The sequence below is a fragment of the Lissotriton helveticus genome, chromosome 2_1 (genome assembly GCF_964261635.1).
Source record: "Lissotriton helveticus chromosome 2_1, aLisHel1.1, whole genome shotgun sequence".
NCBI classification, from domain to species: Eukaryota; Metazoa; Chordata; class Amphibia; order Caudata; family Salamandridae; genus Lissotriton; species Lissotriton helveticus.
Genome location: NC_136059.1, coordinates 997,651,259 through 997,678,437, shown reverse-complemented (window position 1 = coordinate 997,678,437; position 27,179 = coordinate 997,651,259). Strand labels below are relative to the sequence as shown.

The following is a 27,179-nucleotide window of genomic DNA, read 5'->3' as shown; positions in this document are numbered from 1 at the left end:
TTTTTTTTAAAGCACAGTATAACTATAACTGCTAAATTTGTATGGTTTTGTATGGGTAAAACGTCAGCCTAACTATAACGCCTCTGCAATCTTTGGTTTTCTCAGTGAATTTCTATGGGATTTTTTCTACTGGAGCTCAAATCAGTGGAAGACCCATGGAGTATTAGTTTCGGTGAACAAAAAAAAAACCAATACACACTTTTTGGCTTATAAGCAATCCCTCAGAGATATGTCCTCTGTAGTCAGGATACCAGTATATATTTATATGTCTTTTACAGTGTATTTTCACTACATCCAGTGGATCTGATAAATAAAACGGCAGTCACAGCTTTTCTTTCAAGCTGTAGCCAGCCAATCAGGGCCTTCTTTACCCCTCGGATTATTGGATCCTCCGAAGGTGGATACGCAGAGGATCCGAGCCATATATATATATATATATATATATTTTTTTTTTTTCTTTTTGAACTGCTATACTTACAATGTGACTCACCTGTGCTTCCAACATTCTACCATTTGCCGAAAATTCATAAGGACCCAAAGAGACCCCCAGGAAGACCGATTGTCTCTGCAATCAACAGCCTGCTGGAGAATGCCTCAAGATTTATCGATGGCTACCTTGCACCAATTGTTAAAGAACTTCCTTCCTATGTGAGGGATACACAGGATTTCCTACGACTAATAGATAATATTGCTTGGGAACCTGGCTTTCTACTAATAACTCTGGACATCGTCAACTTATACACTTGCATTGCCCATGAGAACGGCATTGCTGCAGTAAAATGGTTCCTTGATCGGAAACATGGACAATATCGGGACCACAATGAAAGGCTAATACAATTAACAACTTTCTGTCTTAACAATAACATGTTTTTGTTTGCAGGCCAGCTATACAGACAGGTCAGAGGGACATCCATGGGCTCGTGCTTCTCTCCCAGCTACGCTAATCTCTTTGTTGGCTGGTGGGAGAGGCACGAGGCTTGGGGTGAGGCCAACGACCAGTGGACTGATAACATTCTTCTATGGACAAAATACATAGATGATCTGTTTGTGGTGTGGCGCGGCAGTAGATCCTCGGCTGAGGAATATATTGCCGCACTTAACAACAATATTTGGAACCTAAAATTTACCTATGTAATCAGCAACACAAGTGTATGTTACCTGGACCTGGAGGTTTATGTAGACAATGGGAAGATACAGACCAGGTTATATAGGAAACCGACGGCTGGAAACGCGGTTTTACATGCAGCGAGCCAGCATCCCAAATGTCTCATAGGTAGCATACCTTATGGTGAATTCCTTCGCCTGAAAAGAAACTGCTCGGACGAGGAGGAGTACGTTCGGGCAAAGGAAGAAGCCAAAACGAGGTTCCTGATCAGAGGATACTCCCGGAACATCCTGACTAGTGCAGAGGAGAAATCCAAAAAGATCCAAAGGGATCACCTCCTGGTGACCAAACAGGGGTTGAAAAATGATAATAATCCCAGAATGATCACTACCTTTAACTCAAAATCAGGGAAGATAATGCACATTTTTCAAAAGAACTGGCATATCCTGAAAACAGACCAAGTAATGACCAAAGTCCTTCCAGAAAGACCCACTTTAACATACAAACTGAGTCAATCTCTGGGGGACCATCTTGTCCACAGCCACTTCATGCCAATTAAAAACAAGCCGGCTCAAATATCAAAATCTAAAGGTTTCTTTCCATGCCGAGCCTGCAAGGCCTGTAAAAACAGTAAGATAATGAAAACCTACCCAGGCAAAACTGATGAAAATGAACCCGATAGATGTATCAAAAAACTACTCAACTGTAATTCAGAGTACACCATATACTGCCTTATATGTCCCTGTGGGAAACGCTATATAGGCAGCACTATCAAGCCTACAAAGATGCGGATTCTTGAACACCAACGGGCAATAGCAAACAGGGACAAGGCGTACCCTGTAGCAAGACACTTCGCTGAGTTCCACAAAAGTGACAGGGAACTGTTAAGCTTTTATTGCATAGATCAGGTTGAACGCAGCGAGAGGGGTGGTGACAGAGAAAAAAGACTCCGGACTTTGGAGTCCAAGTACATCATCGGGTTAAAAACAACAATTCTCTGGGGCCTTAACAACAATGAGGAAATGTGGGTACACCTGGAATAATATCTAGATACTGTATAACACCTTACTATCTCCACATTTCTGAAACTGTCCTTGTTGTGACGCACTCTCACACATACTCCCCTCTGTACATACTCTTCTTTAAGTTTATGCCCATCCAGGGCTGAATGAAATGTATTAATGCAGTGGGTTAGTATTTGCCTATTCAAGGCGCAATCTCAACTCAAGTGATTGTCAGATGTATTAACACGGCTATTTAAACACTATGAGATCAGTACTATACCTATACTGTGACAAGAAGAGCACGGGAATGTTTGACAAAACTCAAAGATGCATGCACTTTAGAAATATTAATGTATTGCTTACCTTTTGTTTGTAATTTGCACTGAGCACTTTATGTATTTACACAACGCCATGAAAAGTAATTACTTCTGCGAATTTTGCACACTATAAGATGGCCGCCACGATGTACATTCGAAAAATGGTATACCGTCATTGATTTCCATGATGAGCCGGCTTTAAATGGCGTTTGGTATTTTTAACACTGGTGAACACTGACGAAGCCTGTTGGCGAAACGCGTCTGTTGTGGGGGTAGGGGCTTGAATTAAACCAGCTTTGATAGAAGGTATGGTGTGCTGGTTTTCTGTTCAGCCAGATTGGAGTGGACTGTCCTTTTGATATATATATATATATATATATATATATATATGTGCGCTCGCGTGTAAGGATATATATATATATATATGTGCGCTCGCGTGTAAGGACACGGTCACACTCGCGGGGAGAAACTTGAACTCGCCTTTCTTGCCACAGCGTGCTTGAATAGCTGAGGAGCTCAAGAGAAAGTGATTCAATCCCATTTCGCCGTGGAATTCCTGACGCGTTTCGAAGGCTCCCGCCTTCTCTTCAGAGGATTTGGCGAACTGATGATGGGAATGCAGGTACCAGCCCTGATACTAATCATGGCACGCCCCTGATGGGCAGTCCAAATGTCCCAGTGCCTGCTGGGACTGGTAGTCCTGTTTAGTCTTGGCGCCCCATGTGTGGATCGAAGCGGACGAGTGGTCTCCCCTCGCCAACCAAGCGACCTCACGATATCGGAGTAGCAGACGGATATATGCCCGTCAAACTAGCAAGCTGGATGCTTGCCCTAGTCGGCTCCTACCTTGAGGCTGCTTGGCGGTGCTCAGCGTATATGCAGGGGCTCTGCTCGCTCGTTACCATCATGGCGCTGCTGCACTCTTCTGGCGGGTGCGGTAAAAGGATGGTGATGGTTCCATCCACATATGTGCGCTCGCGTGTAAGGACACGGTCACACTCGCGGGGAGAAACTTGAACTCGCCTTTCTTGCCACAGCGTGCTTGAATAGCTGAGGAGCTCAAGAGAAACTGATTCAATCCCATTTCGCCGTGGAATTCCTGACGCGTTTCGAAGGCTCCCGCCTTCTCTTCAGAGGATTTGGCGAACTGATGATGGGAATGCAGGTACCAGCCCTGATACTAATCATGGCACGCCCCTGATGGGCAGTCCAAATGTCCCAGTGCCTGCTGGGACTGGTAGTCCTGTTTAGTCTTGGCGCCCCATGTGTGGATCGAAGCGGACGAGTGGTCTCCCCTCGCCAACCAAGCGACCTCACGATATCGGAGTAGCAGACGGATATATGCCCGTCAAACTAGCAAGCTGGATGCTTGCCCTAGTCGGCTCCTACCTTGAGGCTGCTTGGCGGTGCTCAGCGTATATGCAGGGGCTCTGCTCGCTCGTTACCATCATGGCACTGCTGCACTCTTCTGGCGGGTGCGGTAAAAGGATGGTGATGGTTCCATCCACATATGTGCGCTCGCGTGTAAGGACACGGTCACACTCGCGGGGAGAAACTTGAACTCGCCTTTCTTGCCACAGCGTGCTTGAATAGCTGAGGAGCTCAAGAGAAAGTGATTCAATCCCATTTCGCCGTGGAATTCCTGACGCGTTTCGAAGGCTCCCGCCTTCTCTTCAGAGGATTTGGCGAACTGATGATGGGAATGCAGGTACCAGCCCTGATACTAATCATGGCACGCCCCTGATGGGCAGTCCAAATGTCCCAGTGCCTGCTGGGACTGGTAGTCCTGTTTAGTCTTGGCGCCCCATGTGTGGATCGAAGCGGACGAGTGGTCTCCCCTCGCCAACCAAGCGACCTCACGATATCGGAGTAGCAGACGGATATATGCCCGTTAAACTAGCAAGCTGGATGCTTGCCCTAGTCGGCTCCTACCTTGAGGCTGCTTGGCGGTGCTCAGCGTATATGCAGGGGCTCTGCTCGCTCGTTACCATCATGGCGCTGCTGCACTCTTCTGGCGGGTGCGGTAAAAGGATGGTGATGGTTCCATCCACATATGTGCGCTCGCGTGTAAGGACACGGTCACACTCGCGGGGAGAAACTTGAACTCGCCTTTCTTGCCACAGCGTGCTTGAATAGCTGAGGAGCTCAAGAGAAAGTGATTCAATCCCCTTTCGCCGTGGAATTCCTGACGCTTTTCGAAGGCTCCCGCCTTCTCTTCAGAGGATTTGGCGAACTGATGATGGGAATGCAGGTACCAGCCCTGATACTAATCATGGCACGCCCCTGATGGGCAGTCCAAATGTCCCAGTGCCTGCTGGGACTGGTAGTCCTGTTTAGTCTTGGCGCCCCATGTGTGGATCGAAGCGGACGAGTGGTCTCCCCTCGCCAACCAAGCGACCTCACGATATCGGAGTAGCAGACGGATATATGCCCGTCAAACTAGCAAGCTGGATGCTTGCCCTAGTCGGCTCCTACCTTGAGGCTGCTTGGCGGTGCTCAGCGTATATGCAGGGGCTCTGCTCGCTCGTTACCATCATGGCGCTGCTGCACTCTTCTGGCGGGTATATATATATATGTATGTATGTATGTATGTATGTGTATATATATATATATATATATATATATATATATATATATATATATATATATATATATTTATATATATATATATATTTATATATATATATATACACATTCGTTTTTTGGTTAATAGTTCAAAAACTACTGAACAGAGCTACATCAAATCACAAAAAGAGTGCTTTCTAGACCAAAGGCTAGCTTTCTGCAAAATTTGGTGTAATTCCGTTCAGCAGTTTTTGGGTTATCGCTGTTCAATATTCCTATGAGAGTTACCATGGGGAAAACACGTGTTAGGACCCCCCATTTTTGCGTTCCTCGCTTCACAGATCACCCTGAAACTTTCAAGACAGCAACTGAAGTGACTGGCAAATTACTTTTGACAATGTTGTGAACATTCATTAACCGGCATCACAGATGTAGGCAAATCAAAAATGGCTTTTAAATAGAAACTAGGTCCTAACTATACCTATTGGCTCCCGGCAGTAGGATATATAGTTGTCTGGGTGTTTATATAATTATACGTTTAGACACAGTATTAAACATTTGTGGAATTTATTTAATATGCATTTTGTTAATTTTGTATATTAAAATAATTACTTTGCATTAGATGGGGCACTCACTATTGTACCAGTACCAAATGTCCAGTTTGCAACCAAGAAGAAGAAAAACTACACCACTTTTTCTTCTTATTCTCGCAGGAAGTGGATCACACGTATGTGAATTTTGTTGGGTGTGCGAAAAACCGACCACGCACTAAGATTGATGAGCTCGACACTGATGAGATGATTTATATTGGTGTTTCAAAATTCTTGGCATAGGCATGGCTAATCCGTACAAGGGCCATAGCTATGCAGCCAACCATGCGTGTTCAGTGGCTAGGTCGCTATTCCAACTAGGACATACTTGTCCTACTCTATTGGAGTACTAAATTAGCATAATGCTTGTTATGATACTTTCGGAGGCTGGTAGAGATGTTTCAGTATGTAACATGTTGTCGCACTAGCCAGCCCCTATTGACACAAACTGTCAAGGCACAGCACTTAATGCTGACATGATGATAGCGTTGCTAGAATTATGACATTGTCAAGCAGCAGCACTTTATTAATTGGTTATGTCCTTAGACTGAAAGGCTATTGCAATGCAGTACTGTGTTTTTACCTATTTATTTTAAAAGTTTATGTAAAGTTATGACATTTTGCACTTGTGTTAATATTTTATTGTATCTGCAAATAACCATCAAATGCTATTAACTTCTCTGTGTTTTAAAAGTGTGTTTTGAATTTTTCTTCCATTTTTCAAATGCGCTTTGCTTATGTATTTATGTGGTTTTTAAGGTATCCGAAATAAACTTTTGATGATGATGATGATATGGTAAAATATTTTAACAACACACAAACCTAGGGGTCTAGAAAAGAGGAAAAGAGGAACCTCTACATCAAACAATCAGATAACTGGATGTCTAAATTAGTACCGCTAGATGCTGTCTAGACTCACTAGTTCTGACTCAAGGACATAGAAATCACAAGAGTAAACCAATAGTGATTGTGTTGGAAACACATTAAGGATTCCCATCAAAGGATTGTATGATCAATATTCTCATTTGGTCATCCTTCAAGGGTCAAATGTCTCTAGATCATTGAGACAAGGATCGTACCCATATCTGAAAGAAGGGTTTCGGAGCCACAATCACTTATGGACCAAATGATATAGATCTGATGAGAATGGGTGCAGTGGAAAAAAACCGTGAAAGTGGTGAATCTAAAATAGGATAAAGAACCGATAAGGAAACTTTTTAATTAATGGAACGGCCTCTTCCTGCTAAAAACAAGAACAGAGCAGAACTAAATGCAGTTTAACCAAATACCTGCATGGGGGCCAACATGTTTCAGCCTCTTGGGTATAGGACCCTAGGCTTTCATCAGGGCCTCTGTTCTATCTAAGAAATGCTACTGCGTGTAATAACTAACATGTGAAGGAAAATAATAATGACATAAAAGGATATGATTTCCCGTCATCTGTTTAGTGCTTCTCCGTGTCAACTGGTGTTTCGTACATCCAGTTTGTCCGGGGAACAGACCTCACCTCTCCTGGACCTAGTTCAGGAACCGTGAGACCCCGCTCTGTCCGTCGTTGTCTCGAGCCTTTACTGAGTTAGGGGGAGGCTATTCTTTGAGATATGGGTACGATCCTTGTCTCAATGATCTAGAGACATTTGACCCTTGAAGGATGACCAAATGAGAATATTGATCATACAATCCTTTGATGGGAATCCTTAATGTGTTTCCAACACAATCACTATTGGTTTACTCTTGTGATTTCTATGTCCTTGAGTCAGAACTAGTGAGTCTAGACAGCATCTGGCGGTACTAATTTAGACATCCAGTTATCTGATTGTTTGATGTAGAGGTTCCTCTTTTCCTCTTTTCTAGACCCCTAGGTTTGTGTGTTGTTAGTGTAATGATTGAGAGGAGTTCAACCTAGGCTGGTCTTTAAATATTCCTCAGACCCTCCACTACCAGTTTTGTTATTTGTATGTTAAAATATTTAACATTTACTACTTTAAACTCTATTTATATTAAAATAATTGATAATTTTGTGCATTTTTAAACGAAATAAGTGTCAATGATATTTATTTCCGATATTTTTGTACTTACCTTTATAAGTATAGGGACACACTATTTTGTTTAACGATGTTTTTGACACAAAATTTGTGTCAAATGATATTACCTCAATATTGTGTCAGTGATCCGTATATGCTGCTGGTTAGTTCCGAAAACTGGTCTTCTGGTATAGTGTTTGAGGCTCAACAGTCAAAACTTAGGCAAAATGCCTACCATTGTAGAATCTCACTTGCACAAAATGGGTCACATACTAGTGCCCGCTGTATAGCAAGTCAGATGGTTCTTGATGCACGCTGGATGTCACTGAATGTCCTGGGTGGCAGAATTTCCATATAGTCTTTTTTTAATGAAAGAGCAAATACTTGGTGGTAACATGCATTGAACATTCTTCCACATTCCACTCAATCTTGTTTAAATATGTTTCATAAACCTAAGGGTTTGGGCCTTGGTTGGACTGTGGCAACTGTCCACCAATGCGACATACAGCCAACACAGTATATGACAAAGTTTTAAAATGTTAATTTTGGGAACTTATAATCAAGTCTTGTACTATGCTGGTGTGAATCAAAATAGCATACTCCACTAAAAAGGCAGGTGTGGAGCAGAGTATGGCGTTGTGGACATTGCAGAACCTTTTGTATTTTACATGTGTATCCTTTGGACCAGTGCAGATTCTCTAATGCTGGTACCTGGTGTTACAGAGCTTGAACTTTTTAAACCTGACTAGCTGCTATTTTATTTACATTTTCTATATCTTGAAGATAAGTGGAGGTAGGTAAATAAAGTATAGGCATTAGCCCATATAGTCCAATGTTGAAAGTAATACTGCCCTAATGAGAATGGTATGGTGGCAGGTGGGAAAGGCCAGACTGACACTGGGCACCTCATTCCCTACTGACAACACTTACACAAATAATCTTGCAGGAAACCTGGTGTTGCAACAGTAGGTGTTGTTGCACCAATAAATTTTAAAATGTAGTAATTGTCATTAATATCCACAAAAATCGCAGCAACATCATAAACAAAGAAACAACATCGCTGATAGCTTGTAAAGGAACAGAAGTCGTCATTGTAGACTCAACAATCTACATGCCCAGTGGAGGTGCTTCATGGTCTCTTTTGATATTCAATAGTAGGGCTTTGGTCTACTAGTTAGGGATGCATTCATAGATGGAGGTGACTACTGCTCTATGCAAAGCCACAAGGCAACAGGAAATTGATGGCAGCTGAATATGGAGGAAGGGCGTATACCTTTTCACAAGCTCTGGTGGAAGATCAAAAAACCCTCTGGTCACATCCCTGTAAAATTTGATTGGTTCCACATAGCTGTGGTCCGTGCCTTTTCTTTAGAAATAGTGGTATTTGGTGTAATATCTATTCGTTTTGTGTGATCAGAAACTAAGTGCAGTGTCAATGATATCTGGAGAGTCCGCACACCATTGTGATTTCCTTGCAGGTTCTCTCCATCAGCTTTGCATGTGACAAACTGCATATCCTTTGTTATCTGGTATCTCCATAACATTTGTATCTGGCTGGAGCAACAATTAACAACTATTACCAGCCTGCTAAACCAGTATTCTCTCTACAATACAGAATTCCTTCCTTGACGGTGCTGGCCACAAGCGAAACATGGCCAATTCCTTCTGGGTCAAATCTACAAAGCATCTTGACTGGTTTAGCTCAGACTGTTCTATGCCTGCCAGTGGAATAGCCCAGGGAGAAGAAAACAAATGAAGAATATGAATGTAGTTCTTGCTGAGGGAAAATTTAACATTTTAATGAAAGGTTTTATTTTGTCTGGCTCTAGCCTACTGCATGTACCCTCAAAAGACAAAAAACATTAGCCCTCTCGAGAAAATACTTTGCATTCATCTACGAACTGAAAATGAGACTTGGTCTGCACCAAAAGAAAGATGCACTCACAAAGGCTGGGTTCTGCTTACTGTTGCTTCCCACAATGGCTGGGAACAAGCTCCAGATCCTTGAGGATTCCCTTATAAATGGTCCTTATTGTTAGAAGAAGGCAGAACTTCCTAGTGAAAAAACACGAATGTATTCTTGAACAATGAAAAAAACTGCCAAGCACAGCTGACTAATTAATGCCATGTATCTCAGACATCTTGGTAGACTAAGATGCCCAGGAGCCATGAGAACATTGCTGCCTATCGGACGAGAATCACTGTTGGAAGAGAATATTTCACCTGTGATACAGGAGCAGTGAGGCATGTTCCAAGAATGTGAGTTGGTGAGCTTGTGCCATCACCAAACTGCATGGGATTCCCAACAAGGCCGTATCTGCCCCCATTGAAGCTGAATAGAAACAGAGATGTTCCAGTGAAACTGGACTTTAAAGATGTGGGGGCATATTATCAAGAACGGCGATAAAATGATCGCCGCTTTAGTGGCAGGAAACTGCCGCTAAAACGGCAATAATGGGCTTGATAATATGTCCTTGTGAATTCCCATATCAGCCCAGGTTCTGGTGTTAACCTGGGCTGCTATGGGAATTCACAAGGGCATATTATCAAGCCCATTATCGCCCAAGGGCATATTATCAAGCCCATTATTGCCGTTTTAGCGGCAGTTTCCTGCTGCTAAAGCAGCGATAATTTTATCGCAGTTCTTGATAATATGCCCCGTGGTTTGCTCCAGACTGGGCTGGCGCTACATTAAGGCTACTATAGGTAGTTGTTTAACACTGTCACTAAAATGGCCACATGATAGAACCAGATTGCAACTAATGGCCCAGTGAAATGGCTTTGGGTTAGGGGAAAAGGACTGCATGAACACTGGTGTGATTCATAAATATTTACTGTGATTAGGTGGGACTAACTTTTATAATACCTCTGACTTGTAACTGATTTCTAGTAGTTAGCATATTCAGTAGTGTGCCAGGAGTACTAAAATAATAAGTCAAAGCAAAATCTTTGTAAATGAGGCCTAAAATATAATGTTGCCCTGGGCCTTCGCAAATCATTTCAATAGAGTTAGCTCCTGATCCTAAACATCAATTTCTAGTACCAACTAGTGGAACTGGGGGGATTACTGGGGTACCCAGTCCCATGGGTTATGTCCGTCAACCGCAAGGCAAGAATTCTGTTTCAAGATACAGGTCCATCGATTTTTGTCCCCTAGTGTCAACTTCATGTGTGCTAAACCAATCATGGTGCCTGCCTATTTCCTTGCATTTGTGGTTGTTAAACTAAATGGGAATTCTGACTAGCCTACTCTCAACAATGCTCAGTTGGATACTGTATACTGGACCTCAGGAAACATTTCTCATCAGACTTTACATTTTTGGAGCACTGCCCTAACAACTGGACTTCACCATTTGGACTTTGTGTGCCCCCTATTATGTTTTTGCAGTGGTTTTGGGGTCATGGTATTTTTTGAGTGGTTTTTGTTTTGGAGCGGGTGTGGGGTCACTCAGTGTAACCCATGTGAATATGTTGACATGGTTATTCATTACTTTCACTCGAGAGATACAGGTATCAGAAATTTTGCTCCATTTTTGTATAGCACAAGGAATTGGATGTTTGGTCGGTCTGACTGTTTTTTGTGCTCTTGAAGCTACTTTTGAATTGAAGAGTTTGATTTGAGTGCAGGTGAATGGTTTATGTTTGTGGTGAGTGTACCTGACATCAATCAACATTCTAATGTTTGGATATGCTCGAAGCTGCATTGTCCATGTGACTTCAGCATTGTATTATCATATTTCAATAAAATTAAATCGCTGCATTTTGTGAGGAGAAATGAAAATTCGGTGGCAGAAGCAGCTAATCATGTATGTCTTGCATTTCTTTCAAAATGACTGAGTGGGCTTTCTGCTATTACGAAGACCAGAGTAGAAGTTGAGAACAAGGGGTGTGCTACATTACGAACCAATGAGTCCGCAAGTACTGTGGCTGGGGGCAAAGAAACTGCTAGTGGCAGTATTAAAAACACATGTTTTACAATGACAGCAAGCCGAATAAGATTTGCACAAATTCTTACCTACCATCACATGTAGGAATGTATGAACACTGGCAATGTCTATAAAATATGCATCTAAAACAATGATGTGCTTATTCTATCGTATCCGAGAACAAATTATGTGCAGGTTGTTAACTGTTGGTTTACTCTCAGATATGTCCTTAAAGAAGGTAAAAATATAATGCGCACACAAATTCAGACATAATTCGGGAATTATTGTGGTTGTACTAGTAAATATTTACACACACCAACGATATTGTGGCTCAAGAATATCGTGGGACAAAATATTGAAAGGTAAGTGCTTATAGGAAAGTATAGATTTAATGTTCCTAACTCAACTCCACATCTATGAACCTTGAAGATATATGTACCATGTAGGTACATATGTGTAGAGTTCCCCCGCTGCCGCCATATCACTGAACACATCCGAGAACTCCACTGGTTCCCAGTCAACAAAAGAATCACTTTCAAGCTCCTCAGGCACGCCTACAAAGCCGTCCACGATGCAGGACCAGCATACCTGAACCACTGCCTCTCACTCCACTTACACACCAGACCCACCCACTCCCCCAAGCTGGCTCTTGCCACCGTACCTCGGATCCACAAGACTAGAACCGGAGGAAGATCCTTCTCCCACCTCGCCGCCAAGACCTGGAACACCCTGCCTCTCCACCTCAGATAATCCCTGTCAATGACCCAATTCAGGAAGGATCTCAAGCCCTGGCTCTTCGACTAAACCCCACAAGTTACTTCTGGCACTAGAAATTAAACAACTGTTGCAAAGTCATTCTCTACCCTGGGCACCCCCCAACTTTTTGCTGACTGATACTGGTGGTAACTGATTTTGACTGACACTGGGCTCTGCCTAACCAGGCCCAGGGCCAGTGCTAAGCTGAAAGAGACACATTAGAATACTGTTAAAACACCTGACATACACTAGGGTACACTATGGTATGGTAGGGTACCCCTGTAATTGGCATGACCTACCCCATAAGCCCCTACTATATAATAGGGCAGGGGACTGAAACTACCTAGAAGTCCCCAGTACCCTGAGGCATGGCAGTTTAGAGGCCAGCAGCTTTTTCTGCGCTTGCTTGTGTGCACTTCTGAAGCCTGAGGTCAGTTTAAAAACAGCCCTGGTTGCCAGGACTGGCTTTAAAAAGTAAATTGGGCCAAAACTCGTCTTTGGTTGTAGGGGCACTCAAAATGTATAACCCACAATGTTTTGGCATATTAGGAACCCCAGGGTCTCCCATAGGTATCCCAGGGGTGGGGGTCAGTTATCTATGAGGTACACCCTTATAAAATGACTTTTTATATGCCTGGGTAAAGTGAAATTTCACATTTCACTCCCCACATTGTGGTAAAGTGCTGCTCAAATTCGACTTTGATGCTAGGAGCACAGTAAAAGGAGAATCTGCAATATTTCTACAGATTCAGAACCCCCAATGTCGCCCCTAGTTGCATATGGGGTGGGGTTCCTGTAGATATAAGGCAAGTACTTATAGAATATGTTTTTGTAAGTCCTGGTGCTGGAAAAATGGCCCACGTCATTTTTCCCATTGCAAATCCCTTGTTACATAGGTTAACATGGTAGGAAGTTATTGATTAATAGCTGTTGGTAGGAGAGGACTAGACTGCCCATTCAAAGACTTCCCAGAATGGTAGTAGTAAATCTAACAATATCATATTGTTGAATTTCTCCTAAAGTGTACATACAAGAAGTTATAAGACTTTCTTGTTTGTAAGTCCAAATGCAGCCTTCTGGTGGTATGCCCTGATTGGTCAGAGTTAAGTGGATTAGCCAAGCTGCCTTGAAGAGGTGATAAAGAGCCCCTGGGGTTAACCAGCTCTGCTGGCAGGGCAGTGTGTTGTTCAATAGGAATGCCAGCCCAGGGGGAGGGGTTGTAAACCATGGTCTTCAAAGGCAGAGGGATGGCCACAGTGTCAGTTTCCACTTTACACTTTTGACCCCACCAGGATAAGGGAAGGTATGTGCAGGTGATAGGGGAAGAGTCTATGGAAAAAGCCATCCTAGGGGGTGTGTTTAGCCAGCTCTTACCTCCTTGCTGGAAAACCTGCCATTATGGATTTGGAAGATTTGATGCACTCTGGGACAAAATTATGCCACATTCTACAGGATGTGGTCATAACTATGAGGAGTTACCCTGCTTCCATTGGTCAGAAGTGGATGTATGTCGGTACAACGCGGGCTATTACCACGCATACCGTTACAACGTGTGTTTTACAACGCAAGTCGTTACCACGACTTGCGCTGTAGGGTGCGGACTTAGGAATAGTTTAATTTACTATTCCAACACCAGTCCCCATGGATAGTAGGGAAGGTGTTGGAATAGTAAATTAACTATTCCTTGTCTTTGAGCGCCCTCCAGCGCAAGTCGTGGTTACGACTTGCGTTGTAAGAGACACGTCGTAATGGTAGCGCGGGGTAACATCCGCGTCGTAAAGGATGTTCCCCGTCAGAAGCGACCGCCTACTTGACCCAGAGAACTTGGAATAAGTATCTGAGAGGGGCAGAGCCCTCTAGATCTGCTTCTTGAAATTTACTGAAGCAAGAAGTGTCCTGCTGAGAAGTTTTGCTGTGCAAAGATTTCTAAGGCCTGACCTCTGAAGACTGCACCAACTGAAACTGCAGCCCTGTGGATTACCTTGCTGCAAAAGGACTAAAGAGTGGACTCCCTGCAAGCTACAAGTTAACAGAGCTCACCTGAACATCCCCACAAAGAATTCCCATCCTGGAGTACCAGAGGATTTGTAAGGATTTTGTTTAAGTGGATTGCGGAATTGAAGTTTCACACTGTCAAGGACCCTCTTGGAGATTCCAGAACCTTGGATTGTGTGTTGGATACTTTGGGACTCGCAAGCAGAACTTCAGGAAGGAGTTCTAACCGGACCCCGCCTGCTGGAGAAGGCGGCACATTTGGTGAGATTCTCCAGAACAATTTCTAAAGGTGCCCCTGTCAGAGGAAACAAAATGACTAAAAGGGGCACTGTTGGTTTCTAAGCACTAGAAAGTGACTAATCTTTAGAAATTCATATCTCTGGTTCCCTACATTGGAGTTTTGTCATTTTGGGGTTATTTTAAAGATAAAAATATTTCCTATTTTTATAAATTGGTGTTGAATTTTTATTATGTGTGGTGTCTTAATTATTTACTGAAATGGTGTTTTAAATGCTTTACATACCTGTCTTTGAAGTTAAGCCTGCCTGCTCGCAGCCACATTACCAAGGGTTGAGCATAAGAATAATTTTCTAAGACCTATGCTGAGTCCTACCGTGTGTTAGTGGTCATTGCCAGTGGCAGCTCTACATTTGCCCCTACCAATTACCCCACTTTCCAACAACAACTAATAGCAAACATAACAAGTTTCATTCTCTGAGATGCCTGGTAATGGGTCTGGTACCTCAGAAAGGGTTCTCCGGGTGCTGAAAAACTGGACCATTAAGGAGGATTAAGGAACTCTTGACCTCCTGAAAAAAAGGACCATTATGCATTGAGGGTTGACTGGAGAATAACCGAGGGAATCAGATTTCATACATCTAAATCTGCTGTATATTCTTCATTCTCAGCTGCATTTTATCCCAGACAGTGAGGTTGCCTGAGCATCCAGAATCCCCGGGGTAAAGTGTGCAGGGCCCGTAGTTTTGATGCATTACTCGTAATCCTGATGGCGCGAGTAGAGATAGTGTGATCCTAGAAATCGGCTTTGGTGCCAATGTACAATGCCTGCGTAGAGGAAATGTATAAAATTGCATCTTATCAAAGAATAATCCTCTAAGTAAATTACAGAATGTCACAATTCGAAGAAGTCTGGGGGACATTCATAAAGAAACAAACATTCATTACCAATCAGATACTTGCATCATCTGAGACTGAATAACAGACCCCAGCAATAACCATTTAGTATGCGAAGTACAATAAAAGAGAGGGTATATGGGGGGAGGGGGCGGGGTGGGGGGGTGGTCTACATAACCTGGTGGGGAAATGTAATACAACACTGAGTTGAGGGGTTAGGGTGGAACAAAGCAGGGAGTTTAACACTTATCTTGTGATGACTGTAGGAGAATATAACGTAGAGGATGACTGGTTCTATATTACGCATTTTGGAAGTTGTTTAACTGAGGGTCACAGGGTACTAACTGGAGAAGGGTTGGTCAATCAGACAGGAGGGTGGCTGATTGTGATTCTATACATTTATAGAAATTCTCCTTGTTTTTCTTTATGAATGAGGTGAAATTCGTGGTTGTTTATGACTCGGAGAAAAGGGTGGGGATTTTTGATATTGCAGGTACACAAGGGATTCATTTCGTTCGGTTTATTGTATATGGAGATTAAATAAACAAGGAATTTTGTTACTGCAGAAAAGGTAAAGTGTTCCCCAGGTGTTAAAAATGACTCCTTTCATTTCCAATAATAAAGAATTGAAATGCCAACCCAGGTTGTTCCACGGCACTGACGCCAGGGCTGTAGAGGATCTGCCACCTACTTGTTGCTTCAGAAACATAGGTGGGCAGAGTGGAAACAAAGGGACTATCAAAGGCTGAAGGCAGGGACACAGGGATGAAACTTCTAAACAAGAAATCATTGTTGTAACTCAATCAAGGTTCACTAGACAGTGCTGTGGGCCAAGAAATGTACTTTCAGTCATACTGGCAGCCACTGCAAAGTAGGAGAGATATGATCTAGGCATTAAAGGTGGACAGTGATGGGACAGAGGGGGCAGTTATGGGTGATCTGGGCAGTCAGTTAGGTAGTGGCAGGAGGGGTGTTTCAAGAGGACAGAGCGGGCAGGAGAGGGGACATGAATGACATTGAGAGAAGAGTGAACGGGCAAAGCAAAGAAAAATAACTATGAGTGAGACCAAAAGAAGGGCCCAGTTCTCTACCCTTCATGGTTCACTACAATCTCCACTGAACAAGCTTTCTCCCTGTCAAAATCATCCACACTCTGCAACACTGTAGCTTCTCTCACACATTTTGTGGTGTGCGGTGACTCCAAAAGAATTTATGTACCAGGAGTGAGCAAGGCAGGCATGCATGTACACTGCTGGTGTAGTAAATCAGAGAAATATTGGGCCTGATTCAATAAGGGACCCACATGTAGTAAAGTAACGAGTGTGGCGTCTCCGCACTTGGGGTGGAATTTCCGCACTTGGGTGGAATCTCCGCACTTGGGGTGGAATCTCCGTACTGGGGGTGGAATCTCCACAATGCACACTACAGAGAATGCGAAATGCAGAGACTCTGCCACGAATGCAAAGACTCCGCACTCCTAACTTTACTACATGTAAGTCCCTTCGTGAAGCGGGCACCAAGTGTAAAAGAGTGCCTGATTTTATGTAGAAAAGTAGGCCAAATCACTTTCAATTCAGACATGGTTTTTTAATTTGACTTTTGGGCTGCTGAATGTATCCGGAATCCGTGCATCTGAAATAAATTTAAGCATAGTAAAAAGATGCACATGATCGAAAGATCTCTTAGTCCTAACTACTAAAGTCTCTTTTTTGAGAGACCAACATGTTGACTTCTACGTGGATTTAACATGTGATGTGCATTTCTCGTTGTACCTGGCAAACCTTCTGGGTTCCTTCACTGAGGAGGCTTGGTTAGATTTTCAGACTACTAGTACAATTAGTGTCAAGCGCCCAGTGAAGCCTGTGTCCTTACCTGTGCCAAGCCCCAGCTTCACTTTTCTTTTCAGTACATTTCTTACGTCGAGTAGCCCACTGCATATCCTGGAGCAGAAGAAACAAAGGAAGACAATCCACTTCAGTTTGAGAAACACACATCTTAAATCTTAATCGCCCTTTCAGACCAATGCATTATTGAGGAATAATACGTTAATGATAACCCAACCTCTCATCATTCAATCAACCTCATATTTAACTGCAAATGTAAAAAAAAAACATACAACAATCCCACACTGATAAGTGGATAACCTAACAATCCCTACATGTATCTTTTCTTTGCTCCATTTTTAACTCAATACTATCAGAGAAGCATGCATCCTCTCAATCATCCAGCCTCCACATGTAAATAGGAGACCCTCAAATAGATCAATAGAACACAATCCCCTTAATCATCACCAATCACTTGAGACTACTGGTCAGCTAAAAATAAGGTAACACAGTGGCTGGATAAGAATACCAGTTTCAAACACAGCCGCTACGATGATACCTTGATGTTCAGAAAAGCTCTGTGGGCGCGACGTCACCCAAGGGCTTTAATGGGAATTGTACGATTGTCAATTTTAAATATCCTGAATTGGCCCACATACATATCATAGGCTAATACGTTGAAGCTCTATAGCAGATCCTGTCTCTGGGTTATTTTTTATATTCACGTGTTTGTTTGGATCCTAGACCTATCACTCTTCTAATACCTGGCTTGTAGATTGCTTTAGTGAATCAGTTCTCAGTACTCTCAGACTTATCACAAACTGTTTGACGGCCAAGTCCAAGATTTGTCTTTACATCGAGCCTATAAAGGGTTTTAAGCATGCTGTCAATCTCATACATCATATAGATAGTAACTGTACATTTACCACATTTGCAGACTTTTAAAATAATATGTTGGAATATTGCAGGGGTTACATCTAAACTAAATGTAGTGAACTGGGTAGAGTATATACAGCTGTTTCATGACGTCATGCTGCAAGAAACCGGCGACGAAGGAACTGAGCAGCAATGGGAACGTTTGCTTCTGTGAGCGTGCCATACCCTTGTCCCATTGAAGGGCTAGGACTAGTCTTACAACTTAGTTTAGGTGACACTGCAATGTAACATAACCCCTTATACCTGTTCACAGGGCTGGCTTTAAAGCTGGTGGCGCCTGGTGCTATAATGTTTGTTGGTACCCCCCAAAGACCCTCTTCTCCAGAGATTCCCTCATTACCATCATTTAACAGTGCCGCTCAAGTCTCTATAACCATGCTCTCTCACATGTATTTCTTTTGTTTTATAGCGCTACTTACAGTGTAGGGTATCAAAGCACTTTACATCACACAGAGACAATGAATCATACGTGTGTAAATCAGTGTATAAAAAATGTTACATAAGACAGAGGACTACAAGGTGTAGGAGTCACACGTGATCCATCCTGATAGGCAGTATAGCTTAGGAATACTTGGTTGTTGGTCTGGAGAAACACAAACTCTGAATTTAAAGAATAACACCAAGATTCTGGATTGTCTTTACTAATAGGAATTTATATCTACCCAAATGAACCCGTTTCGTAAAATTAGGACAATGAAGACTGGGGTTAAAAATCTTAATGCTCTAACCTCTATCTTGCAATGTGCATGAAGTCCACTGAACTATTTGCATTCTATGCACTTCTGTGATCTGCATGGTACACGTTCTTTGCAGCAGACGCATTAACCCTCTGCGCTACTTTATGATGAGTCAAAACTTCCGCTAGACAAAACTCCATCTATCTTCAACAGGTCCACTATTCACCAGAGTTATCTTGACATTTTTATTTTTGCTTGGAAATTTCTGGAGGCAAGGAATGCAGCAGCAGGTGCTTTTTAATATATATTTTAAAACGGCAACCCCCCTTAGTCAGCGCTCAGCGCGGTGGCAACGGTCGCACAGCTTAAGATCTGATCCTGCCTGTTCACCTGTGCTTTTCTGGGAATTTTTATTAAATTGGTCAGGAAACTATAAACTAGTTTTAATACGTTTTTATAACGCTGAGTTTTCAGAAGCGGATAATCAACATTTTCAAATAATATTTGGGTTTATAAATGAAAAATGAAAGACGGAGCATTTACAGCAACCACAGCTCCTTTACCCTAGACAACCCAAAAGGAAAAACAATTAGTACGGTTGGATGAGGCATAACATTCACAACAAAAGAAAACGAATTAAGCTAGTCTGGAAGTCTGTGGATCTTGATGATATATTAATCAGGTTATCAAATAGTAACCTGTAACTGATGTACCTGTGTCTATCGCTAGACCATGGAGCCTTAAAAGTAATTACCACATTTGTCAAACTGTGATAAAATTAGGGATTTGTTTATGAAGCCAACCAGAATTTTAAAAAACTATTCCTGGGGGTGTGTCCAGCAAATTGGTGGAGGGGACGTGAGCCAAGATAGCTATGATTAACCCAAACTCTTGTATGTAAGCTGTCATCAGATCCAGCCAAGAAGAGCATAGGACCCCATTGTTGAAAGGCGTAATATACTGGGGCCATTAAAGGAAACCGTGACGGAGGACGGATGTACCCAGCCCGAGAATCCTGGGTTAGGCCTGGCAGCTGGCCTGGATGCTAGCTTCCACCATGCTACCGACAACACACTGAAATCTGAGCCTGTTAAAAGTCAGGTGGAGAAAGATAGACCTCAACTGCCTCCTCAGATCAGCCATCCATGAGCTCATACAGATAAGCAGACCGGGTGGATTGTTGACCAAAATGCTCTAACCTGGACTCAGGAAACTGGGGTGGGGAAGGAATGTTGCAGGCGTTCCCTAATTTGTGCTCTGACCATATTGGTGGGTCCTGAAGTGTATTATTCTAGAAAGTGACTCACAGCGTAGTAAGCAATAGGTCACCCATCAGTCATGGTGAAAGATAAACTTGGAAAAGGCAAGCAGTCCAATCCGATAATACGATACATCAAGGCAATGGCTGTGCCACAGGAAGAGACCATAAATCCGACACCCACACTCGCCTACTTCGAGCAATCATGGGCTCCCAAAAGGCATTAGATTTGAAGACAGACACCATGGAAGTAGAAATGTTGCTATTGCAAACTGACCTAAGGAAGGTATCAGAAAGAACCACAACAATGGATGATAAGGTCTCAACTCTCCAGACCAGCATTAGCCAGCTTCACGGTAATCAAATTACAAGAAACACCAAAAGTGTTACATGATCAAGGTGAGGAAGCCAAAGGCAAATCAAGATGCAATAACTTGAGAATTATTGGATTCCCAAAGCGAGTTGAGGGCCCCTCAATGAAACTTAATCTCTACTACATAAAGGCCTATCAAAATATTTTTCAGTTGAAAAAGCTCATTTGGCATATGTAAAGTTATCAAGGACAAGAGGTTGTTCTCTTCACTATGCCAGAGATGACCTGGGACTGTCTGGAGGGGTGAACTGTGTGCAAAAGACCTCGACACACAGGCTGATTTCAGGCAAGGAACATCTGATCACGGACCTCAGAACAAGGTTCAGATGGGGCTCCTGCTACCTCACCAGGCTGCGTTGAAGGTAACTCGGACAGCACATTGAGTTTTAAAGGATGAATTATTCGTGAGGGAATCCCATCAACATGTACTTTGGGTTTGATAAGGAAGTAATGGTAGCAACATAGAGTAGGAAAACAACTGAACTTGTGTATGCTTATCCTGGTGTACTAATGGAAATGACTGTGCTGCATATGGAGTGCAGAAGGAGCTAATCTCTCCTTTCCAGGTGCCCCAGACCTAAGGAAGAGGTCACAACTGAACGCCGTGGTGCTCACTGGATGCTTAGGAATTCTGCTCCAATCTTACCGGCAGTCTGAGGCAGTATAGTTCTACAACAGTTGGGCTTAAGTTTTGGATAATGTTTGTGTTATTGTTTATGATATCTGTTGGAGTGCAGGTTATGGGCGTGGGAGAGGGTTGACATTAATATGCACTCCTGTGTGTTGGTAACTAATACAAACCTAACTTAGGAGGTTGGAAGGCAGTATCTAGCAGGCAAACACTTGACTCAAAAGGTGTCACGCGGTGTTCGAGAGAGGGGTGTAGGTGATAGAGGTTGATGTTTCAGACTTATAAATGCTACACTGACCAGACAAATAGGCAATACAAGCATAGCAGAAAGTAACACGCACATTACTGTTTGTATTGACATAAAAGACTTGTGGATCCTGAATCCATACCTGAATACAATTGACAGTACCATAGGGGAATGAGCAACATTAAAATGTTAACGTGGAATGTGAGGGGCCTTAAGAACTATGTTAAGCGACATAGAATTTTCTTCTGTATTAAAAGACATCCATTAATATAGTGTTTCTTCAAGACGCACATGTGACATCACAGAAGCATACTAAATTGGCTTTAAAAAGGAGGGGCCAAGTCTACTCTTCGTTCTACTCCTCCTATTCTAGAGGGGTGTCCACATAGATGACGGGTGGGACCCAACTGTTGCTACAGAAATACGATGAGACAAAGATGGTCGATATCTCTTGGTTCTGGGTAAGGTAGAAGGCAGCCCCTTTGTATGTTGAATGTTTATGCCCCAAATGTAGAACATATGAACGTCTTCTCTAGTTTGCAGGAGTTGGTATTACCCTGGCTTAGGAATCATATGACATGGGCTGGAAGCTTTAAGTGTGTTATGTCACCTAAGAGCGATAGACACCCACTGAGACAGGACCCTCAGAACAGATTATGGAACTAACTTGTTGAGGTAGTAAGGCAGCTTCAACTGGTGCATATGTGGAGCAATAGAAACCCAGAGACCAGAATATATTAATTTCACTCAACGCCTCACGGCACGAATAGCAGACTCGACTACTTATTATTTAGTCCTGACGTGTACTAATTGCCTGTTAGTTAACTACAAGGGTAGGATACTTTCATACTACTGCACAATGACATCGACCTTTAAACAGAGGCAGGGACGGCCTTGTATATCTACATCGGGAAGGAGGATACAGGAGTTGTCAGACTGAGTTTTCAAGATCTCTTAGACATGCAATGACAGACTACATGCATACAAACAAGCGGATTGACAAGGGATCGGCAAGTGCAAGAGCCATTGAATGGGAAGCAATGAAGGTGCTGCCATCAGCATGACGGTGTGAGAGGTTGGCCAGCTTTGTAGAGAAATACCAGAAGGGAATTGGAAGGGAAAAAAATACCACCGTCGGGGGGTGAGAAGGCCCTAATATAGCAGAAAACCTACTTATAAAGACACATGATAGGCTGGGCAAGTTCTCATTCACAAAATACAAACACCACTTACACAAGGAGGGGAAAGCATCAGGGCCAATACTTGCCTGGCTGCTTCATTAGGAGCTCAATAGAACAATTGTTGCCTCCATTAGGGGTGCCAGGTGACAAGTTCACAAGAACATATTAATGGTGCCTTTTTGAGCACCTCAACAAGATATATAAACGTGGGACTACACCTGACCGTGGCTGAGTCATCCATTTTCTAAAACGAGCAAGGCTACCATGACTCTCCCGGGATACTAGGGAGGATCTAGATCAGCCCATGACAAGTGCGGAGCTCAAGGCAACACTAGAAGAATTACGGAATGGGAAGACTCCTGGAACAGATGGGGTCCCCTTGAGTTCTGTAAGCTAGCCCATCCCCAACTGATGGATAAATTGCTGGAGATGGCAAACCCAGAAGGCTGTTTCCAGGACACGATGAAGGAGGCAATGATCGTGATGGCATCTAACCCACGAAAATATCCCAGGGAAATGGGGTCATACAGGAAGTTGTCTGTGATCAAAAGAGATACACAGCTCCTTGGTAGGTTATTAGTATGCTGCTTGAAACAAGTCATGTTAGTATTGCGCCATGAGGATCAAATGGGTTTTATCCCAAATAGAATCATTATTTTTAGCCTTTAAAGATTAGCACATGTGGAACATTACCTGCATGCCCACGTCTGGGAATATGTGGTGGTTTTGTTCGATCTTGAGAAATCACTTGATACGGTTGGATGGACTATGTGTTCCACGCCTGGAGGGTATGAACTTTAGCCACTATTTCATGCTATGGGGGAGACTGTTATACATCCAGCCCACAGCACGAGTCAAAGACTGGCAAAGTAGTGTCCCCAAGTTGGGAATTGGGAAGAGACACACGTCAGAGATACCTGTTGTTGCCCCAGCTGTGCTACTGGCCATGAAACCACTGAATAAAACAGTTTGAGACTGGAGCTAGCAAAAGAGGACATAATAATAGGAGATACAACACATGTGGTGGGGATATACGCTGATGTACAGGATAGATCCTCAGAGACCGGTCATTGCCTACAACTACTAGACAAATTTAGGGAAATGTTTTGGCTAGCTACAAATGAATCAAAATCACGATTGTTCCCTATGAGGCCCGGAGAGCGGATAAATAACTACCAGACCTGGGACTGATGTGGCAACCCGATTTTTTTCATGTTATTGCTCATATTCCCGGGGTACCTGTATCCTAATTCACTGGACAGTGCCATTCCCACTATTCGGACCCAGGAACAAGGTATTTGTTACTGCACAGAACACTTGGGGACAAAAGCGTTTTTGTTAGTAAGCATGTATGCTCCAAACATAGATGACCCCGATTTTTTCCGGGACCTCTACTCCCGACTAGACAGTTTCGAGGTGGACCATTATATAATAGGCGGTGACCTTAACATGCCGCATTGCCTGCACATCGACTACACTAGCACACAATCATCAGATAAACCTCGGGCTAGGGAGGTATTTCAACACATCATTGACACTTATGCAGTATATGACGCACGGTAGACTCATCACCCCACTAACTCCGGCTTTACGTTTTATTCGGCGCCCCACTCATTCTGGTCATGGCTAAATTATTGGTTCCTATCCGCTACCACCCACATGTGGGTGTCCAAGATCAGTGTGCTTCAGGCCCGTCCTAGCAGAGGGGCCAGGTGGGCCAGGCCCACCCAAACATGACCTTTGGCCCACCCAATCACGAAAGAAGAGGCCATGGAGAAGGCACCTGTTAAGTGCTTCCTCCATCTGAAGGTCGGAATGTTGTAATGTTTTTTGACTATCTTCAAAACTGAAATTGGGCGGTGTGTTTTGGGTGTAGAGGTTTAACTGGGAGAGCCCCAGCGGCGAGTTAAGGTTCTGGCTTGGCACTTTAGGCCATGCAAGTGCCAAGCCTTGAAAATATTTGCTAAGTAAAACATACAAAAAACACAACATTTGATACAGTCACTTCTAAATTCAAAAAACTGTATTTCTTTAGCACATGGAAGCTTTGACATGAATATGTCAGAAAAGGGCACTGCACTGAGAAGTACCTATAAACATGAGCTTGGAGTCATTCCTTCCCCCGACCTCACTCTGGTGACAGTCCCGATAGTGAACAAACAGGCAAGAACGTTTTTCTGTGGACCCTGTATGTGGGCTAGAGATTATAGGCAACATTAGTCTATTAAATCAAACACAATAGGTTTTGGTATATTTGAATTTCTGAATCATGTATTTAAACGTGCTTTCATGCACAAATATGAAGAGAAACGCGTTTTAGTGACATAACATATTTGCCCAAGATCACACCGTTTAAGTGGGGAAGCTGCAGGTTATCCACGTTTATGTTTTCACTTTGTATAAATCAGACACTAAATGGCAATCTATTTGTCTCTCCTTTTTTATGTTTGTTTTTTACCTCTTTGTGCAGTTTTTTGCAGTTTTTATTCAGTGCGATCTCAACCTACAAGTATCAAAGTGCTTTACATGAACACCAGTTACATTATAGAAGGTCACATTCATTTATTGTATGCACTGGTGAAATACCCAGATCGAAGGATCTTGAGCCAAAGCAAGCCTAGACTCGAACCTAGCTTGTTCAGTTACAAAATTAGAAGCTCTCACTGTAATGCCACATCCTGGGTAGATTGAGGGTGGCAGTACATAAATGCTCGGCTTGCTATGGGCTCGAAGTTCCAAGAGCACCTCAAGCTGACCCAGAGCCAGTCTTCAAACACAAGCACAGATCAGGCTTTTAGTGGGTCCCCCATTTCTAGTTGGGAGAGTTCGGAGAGAGGTGTACCTGCCAATGATGCAACAGGTACAGTAATACGAGGGCCAACGCCTGTGAACGGCCTTCTGCACCTCAATTATGGTTTGTGTGGGGGTTCTGAAAGAGTTTATGTATTTTAGCTTCTGTAAGATCCACTCAGTAATATACTGTAGGATGGGCCATGCATTATACTATTCAGATAGTAGCAGTGGACGCCTTATTGGATGAGTAGCCACCAGGGTGAGAGAATCATAAATGTCACCCAAGAATTAATGTGGAATTACAATGACTAATAGAGTAGGGGCCTGATTCACAAATGTAAATGTGCACCTTTGTGTAAGTTTATTTTTTTTTGTATTCACAAAATATTTTGACTACAGAGATGCTGCAGTCAAGATGGAGAGCTCTAGACATGAAAAGATAGGACAGGCCTAACTTTTTATGTGTGGAGTATCTACCATGAGTGCGTAGTCTCTACAGCCATAAAATTACTATTTGTAAAATTAAAGTTGTAGTTTATGAATACCAAAAATAGTAAACTAACACAAAAGTTTAAGTTTACATTTTGAATCAGGCACTAAGAGTTTCTGTCTGTTTTCTGCCAGATGCTCGGGTATAGTAAATAACTGTGTTATCTCAAGTAAGAGATTGTGTTGACCTGAATTTGTTCTCACCGGTATGGCAGAGTTACAAATGTGACCATTTCATATTCTGATATCTTCTTACAGTATACTGCACATTCTCAGGCTATAGTCAATGCCACCGGAACAGTGCAATTTTATGGCTGTGCTGTTTTCCACAAAATTATGGATTTGCCTCAGTTGCCACATAATCTATCATCTGTTACATAATCTACGACTTTAAAAAAATGCTCCTTGCTAAAAGGGATCAAAAGTTACCAACAATGCTGCAATACATGTTGTAGTGCAGTTGAAGACCCTTTGCAAAGGTTGACTGTTCACCTTTCAGTTGCTTATTGCTATACTTGCGTGTTTAACTTGTATTAATGAAGTGCAACCTAAGCCCAAACAGTGTTAACAAGTGTAAGACAAATAACAAAATAATCAAGTATTACCATCACAAAATGTCTCCGCATTACACCACATAATTAGTCTTTTCTTGCTGCATAATTTTGTCAACACAGCTGCAAAATGTGGTCCTCCCATACCACATAAATTCATTGGCACTGGTGATGCTCTGTGCATAGCACATCTACTAGTGCTGATCATAATTCATTTCATTAGAGGGCTACCCCGCATTATGCAATGTGGGATGATATACAAACAGTGGCATTAATGAGAATTATCCAGACCTACCTCAGAACTAAATAAGTCTAGTCAAGACCTTTGGCTCATTCTTGACTGCAAACTCATCATTACAGCTGAAGTCAACGCCATAAGTGCCTTATGCTTGCATGTAGCCAAAAGGAACCACCGCTCCGCCGACCTCGCTATGGCAGAGATCCCACGCATCCACAGAACCAGAACAGGAGGAACAGCCTTTTCCTACGTCTCAGCAAAGACCTGGAAGGAGCTCTCAGTCAACATCCGACGCTCCCCCACTCTGCACACCTTCAGGAAGAACCTCAAGACCTGGTTTTCCGACTGATCCTGAGCAGCACTTCACTCCCCCCCCCCCCCAGCTCCCTGATTGATTGATTGATACTGAAGATGCTGAGGCACGCTTTCAAATGGATCCTAGTAAACATGACGAAAGTCATCACTTACACTATTGCCGCCAGCAACTTAGACTACAAGCACATTCTCTACACTGGGATAAATTAACCCTGGGCGTAGTGTGCGGAGTGGGGCTCCGCGGAGCTACG

The 27,179-nt window shown here is 43.0% G+C and overlaps 1 protein-coding gene across 2 annotated transcripts in view; it reads right to left on the bottom strand.

The window, feature by feature from the left end:
* GDA (guanine deaminase) overlaps nt 1–27,179 on the bottom strand; it is a 408,106-nt gene that overhangs the window by 60,641 nt on the left and 320,286 nt on the right. For both annotated transcript variants that reach the window (XM_078675759.1, XM_078675760.1), the window contains one exon: nt 17,289–17,356. In XM_078675759.1, coding sequence (XP_078531885.1) covers nt 17,289–17,356 — 68 coding nt within the window. The remainder of the gene's footprint in view (nt 1–17,288; nt 17,357–27,179) is intronic.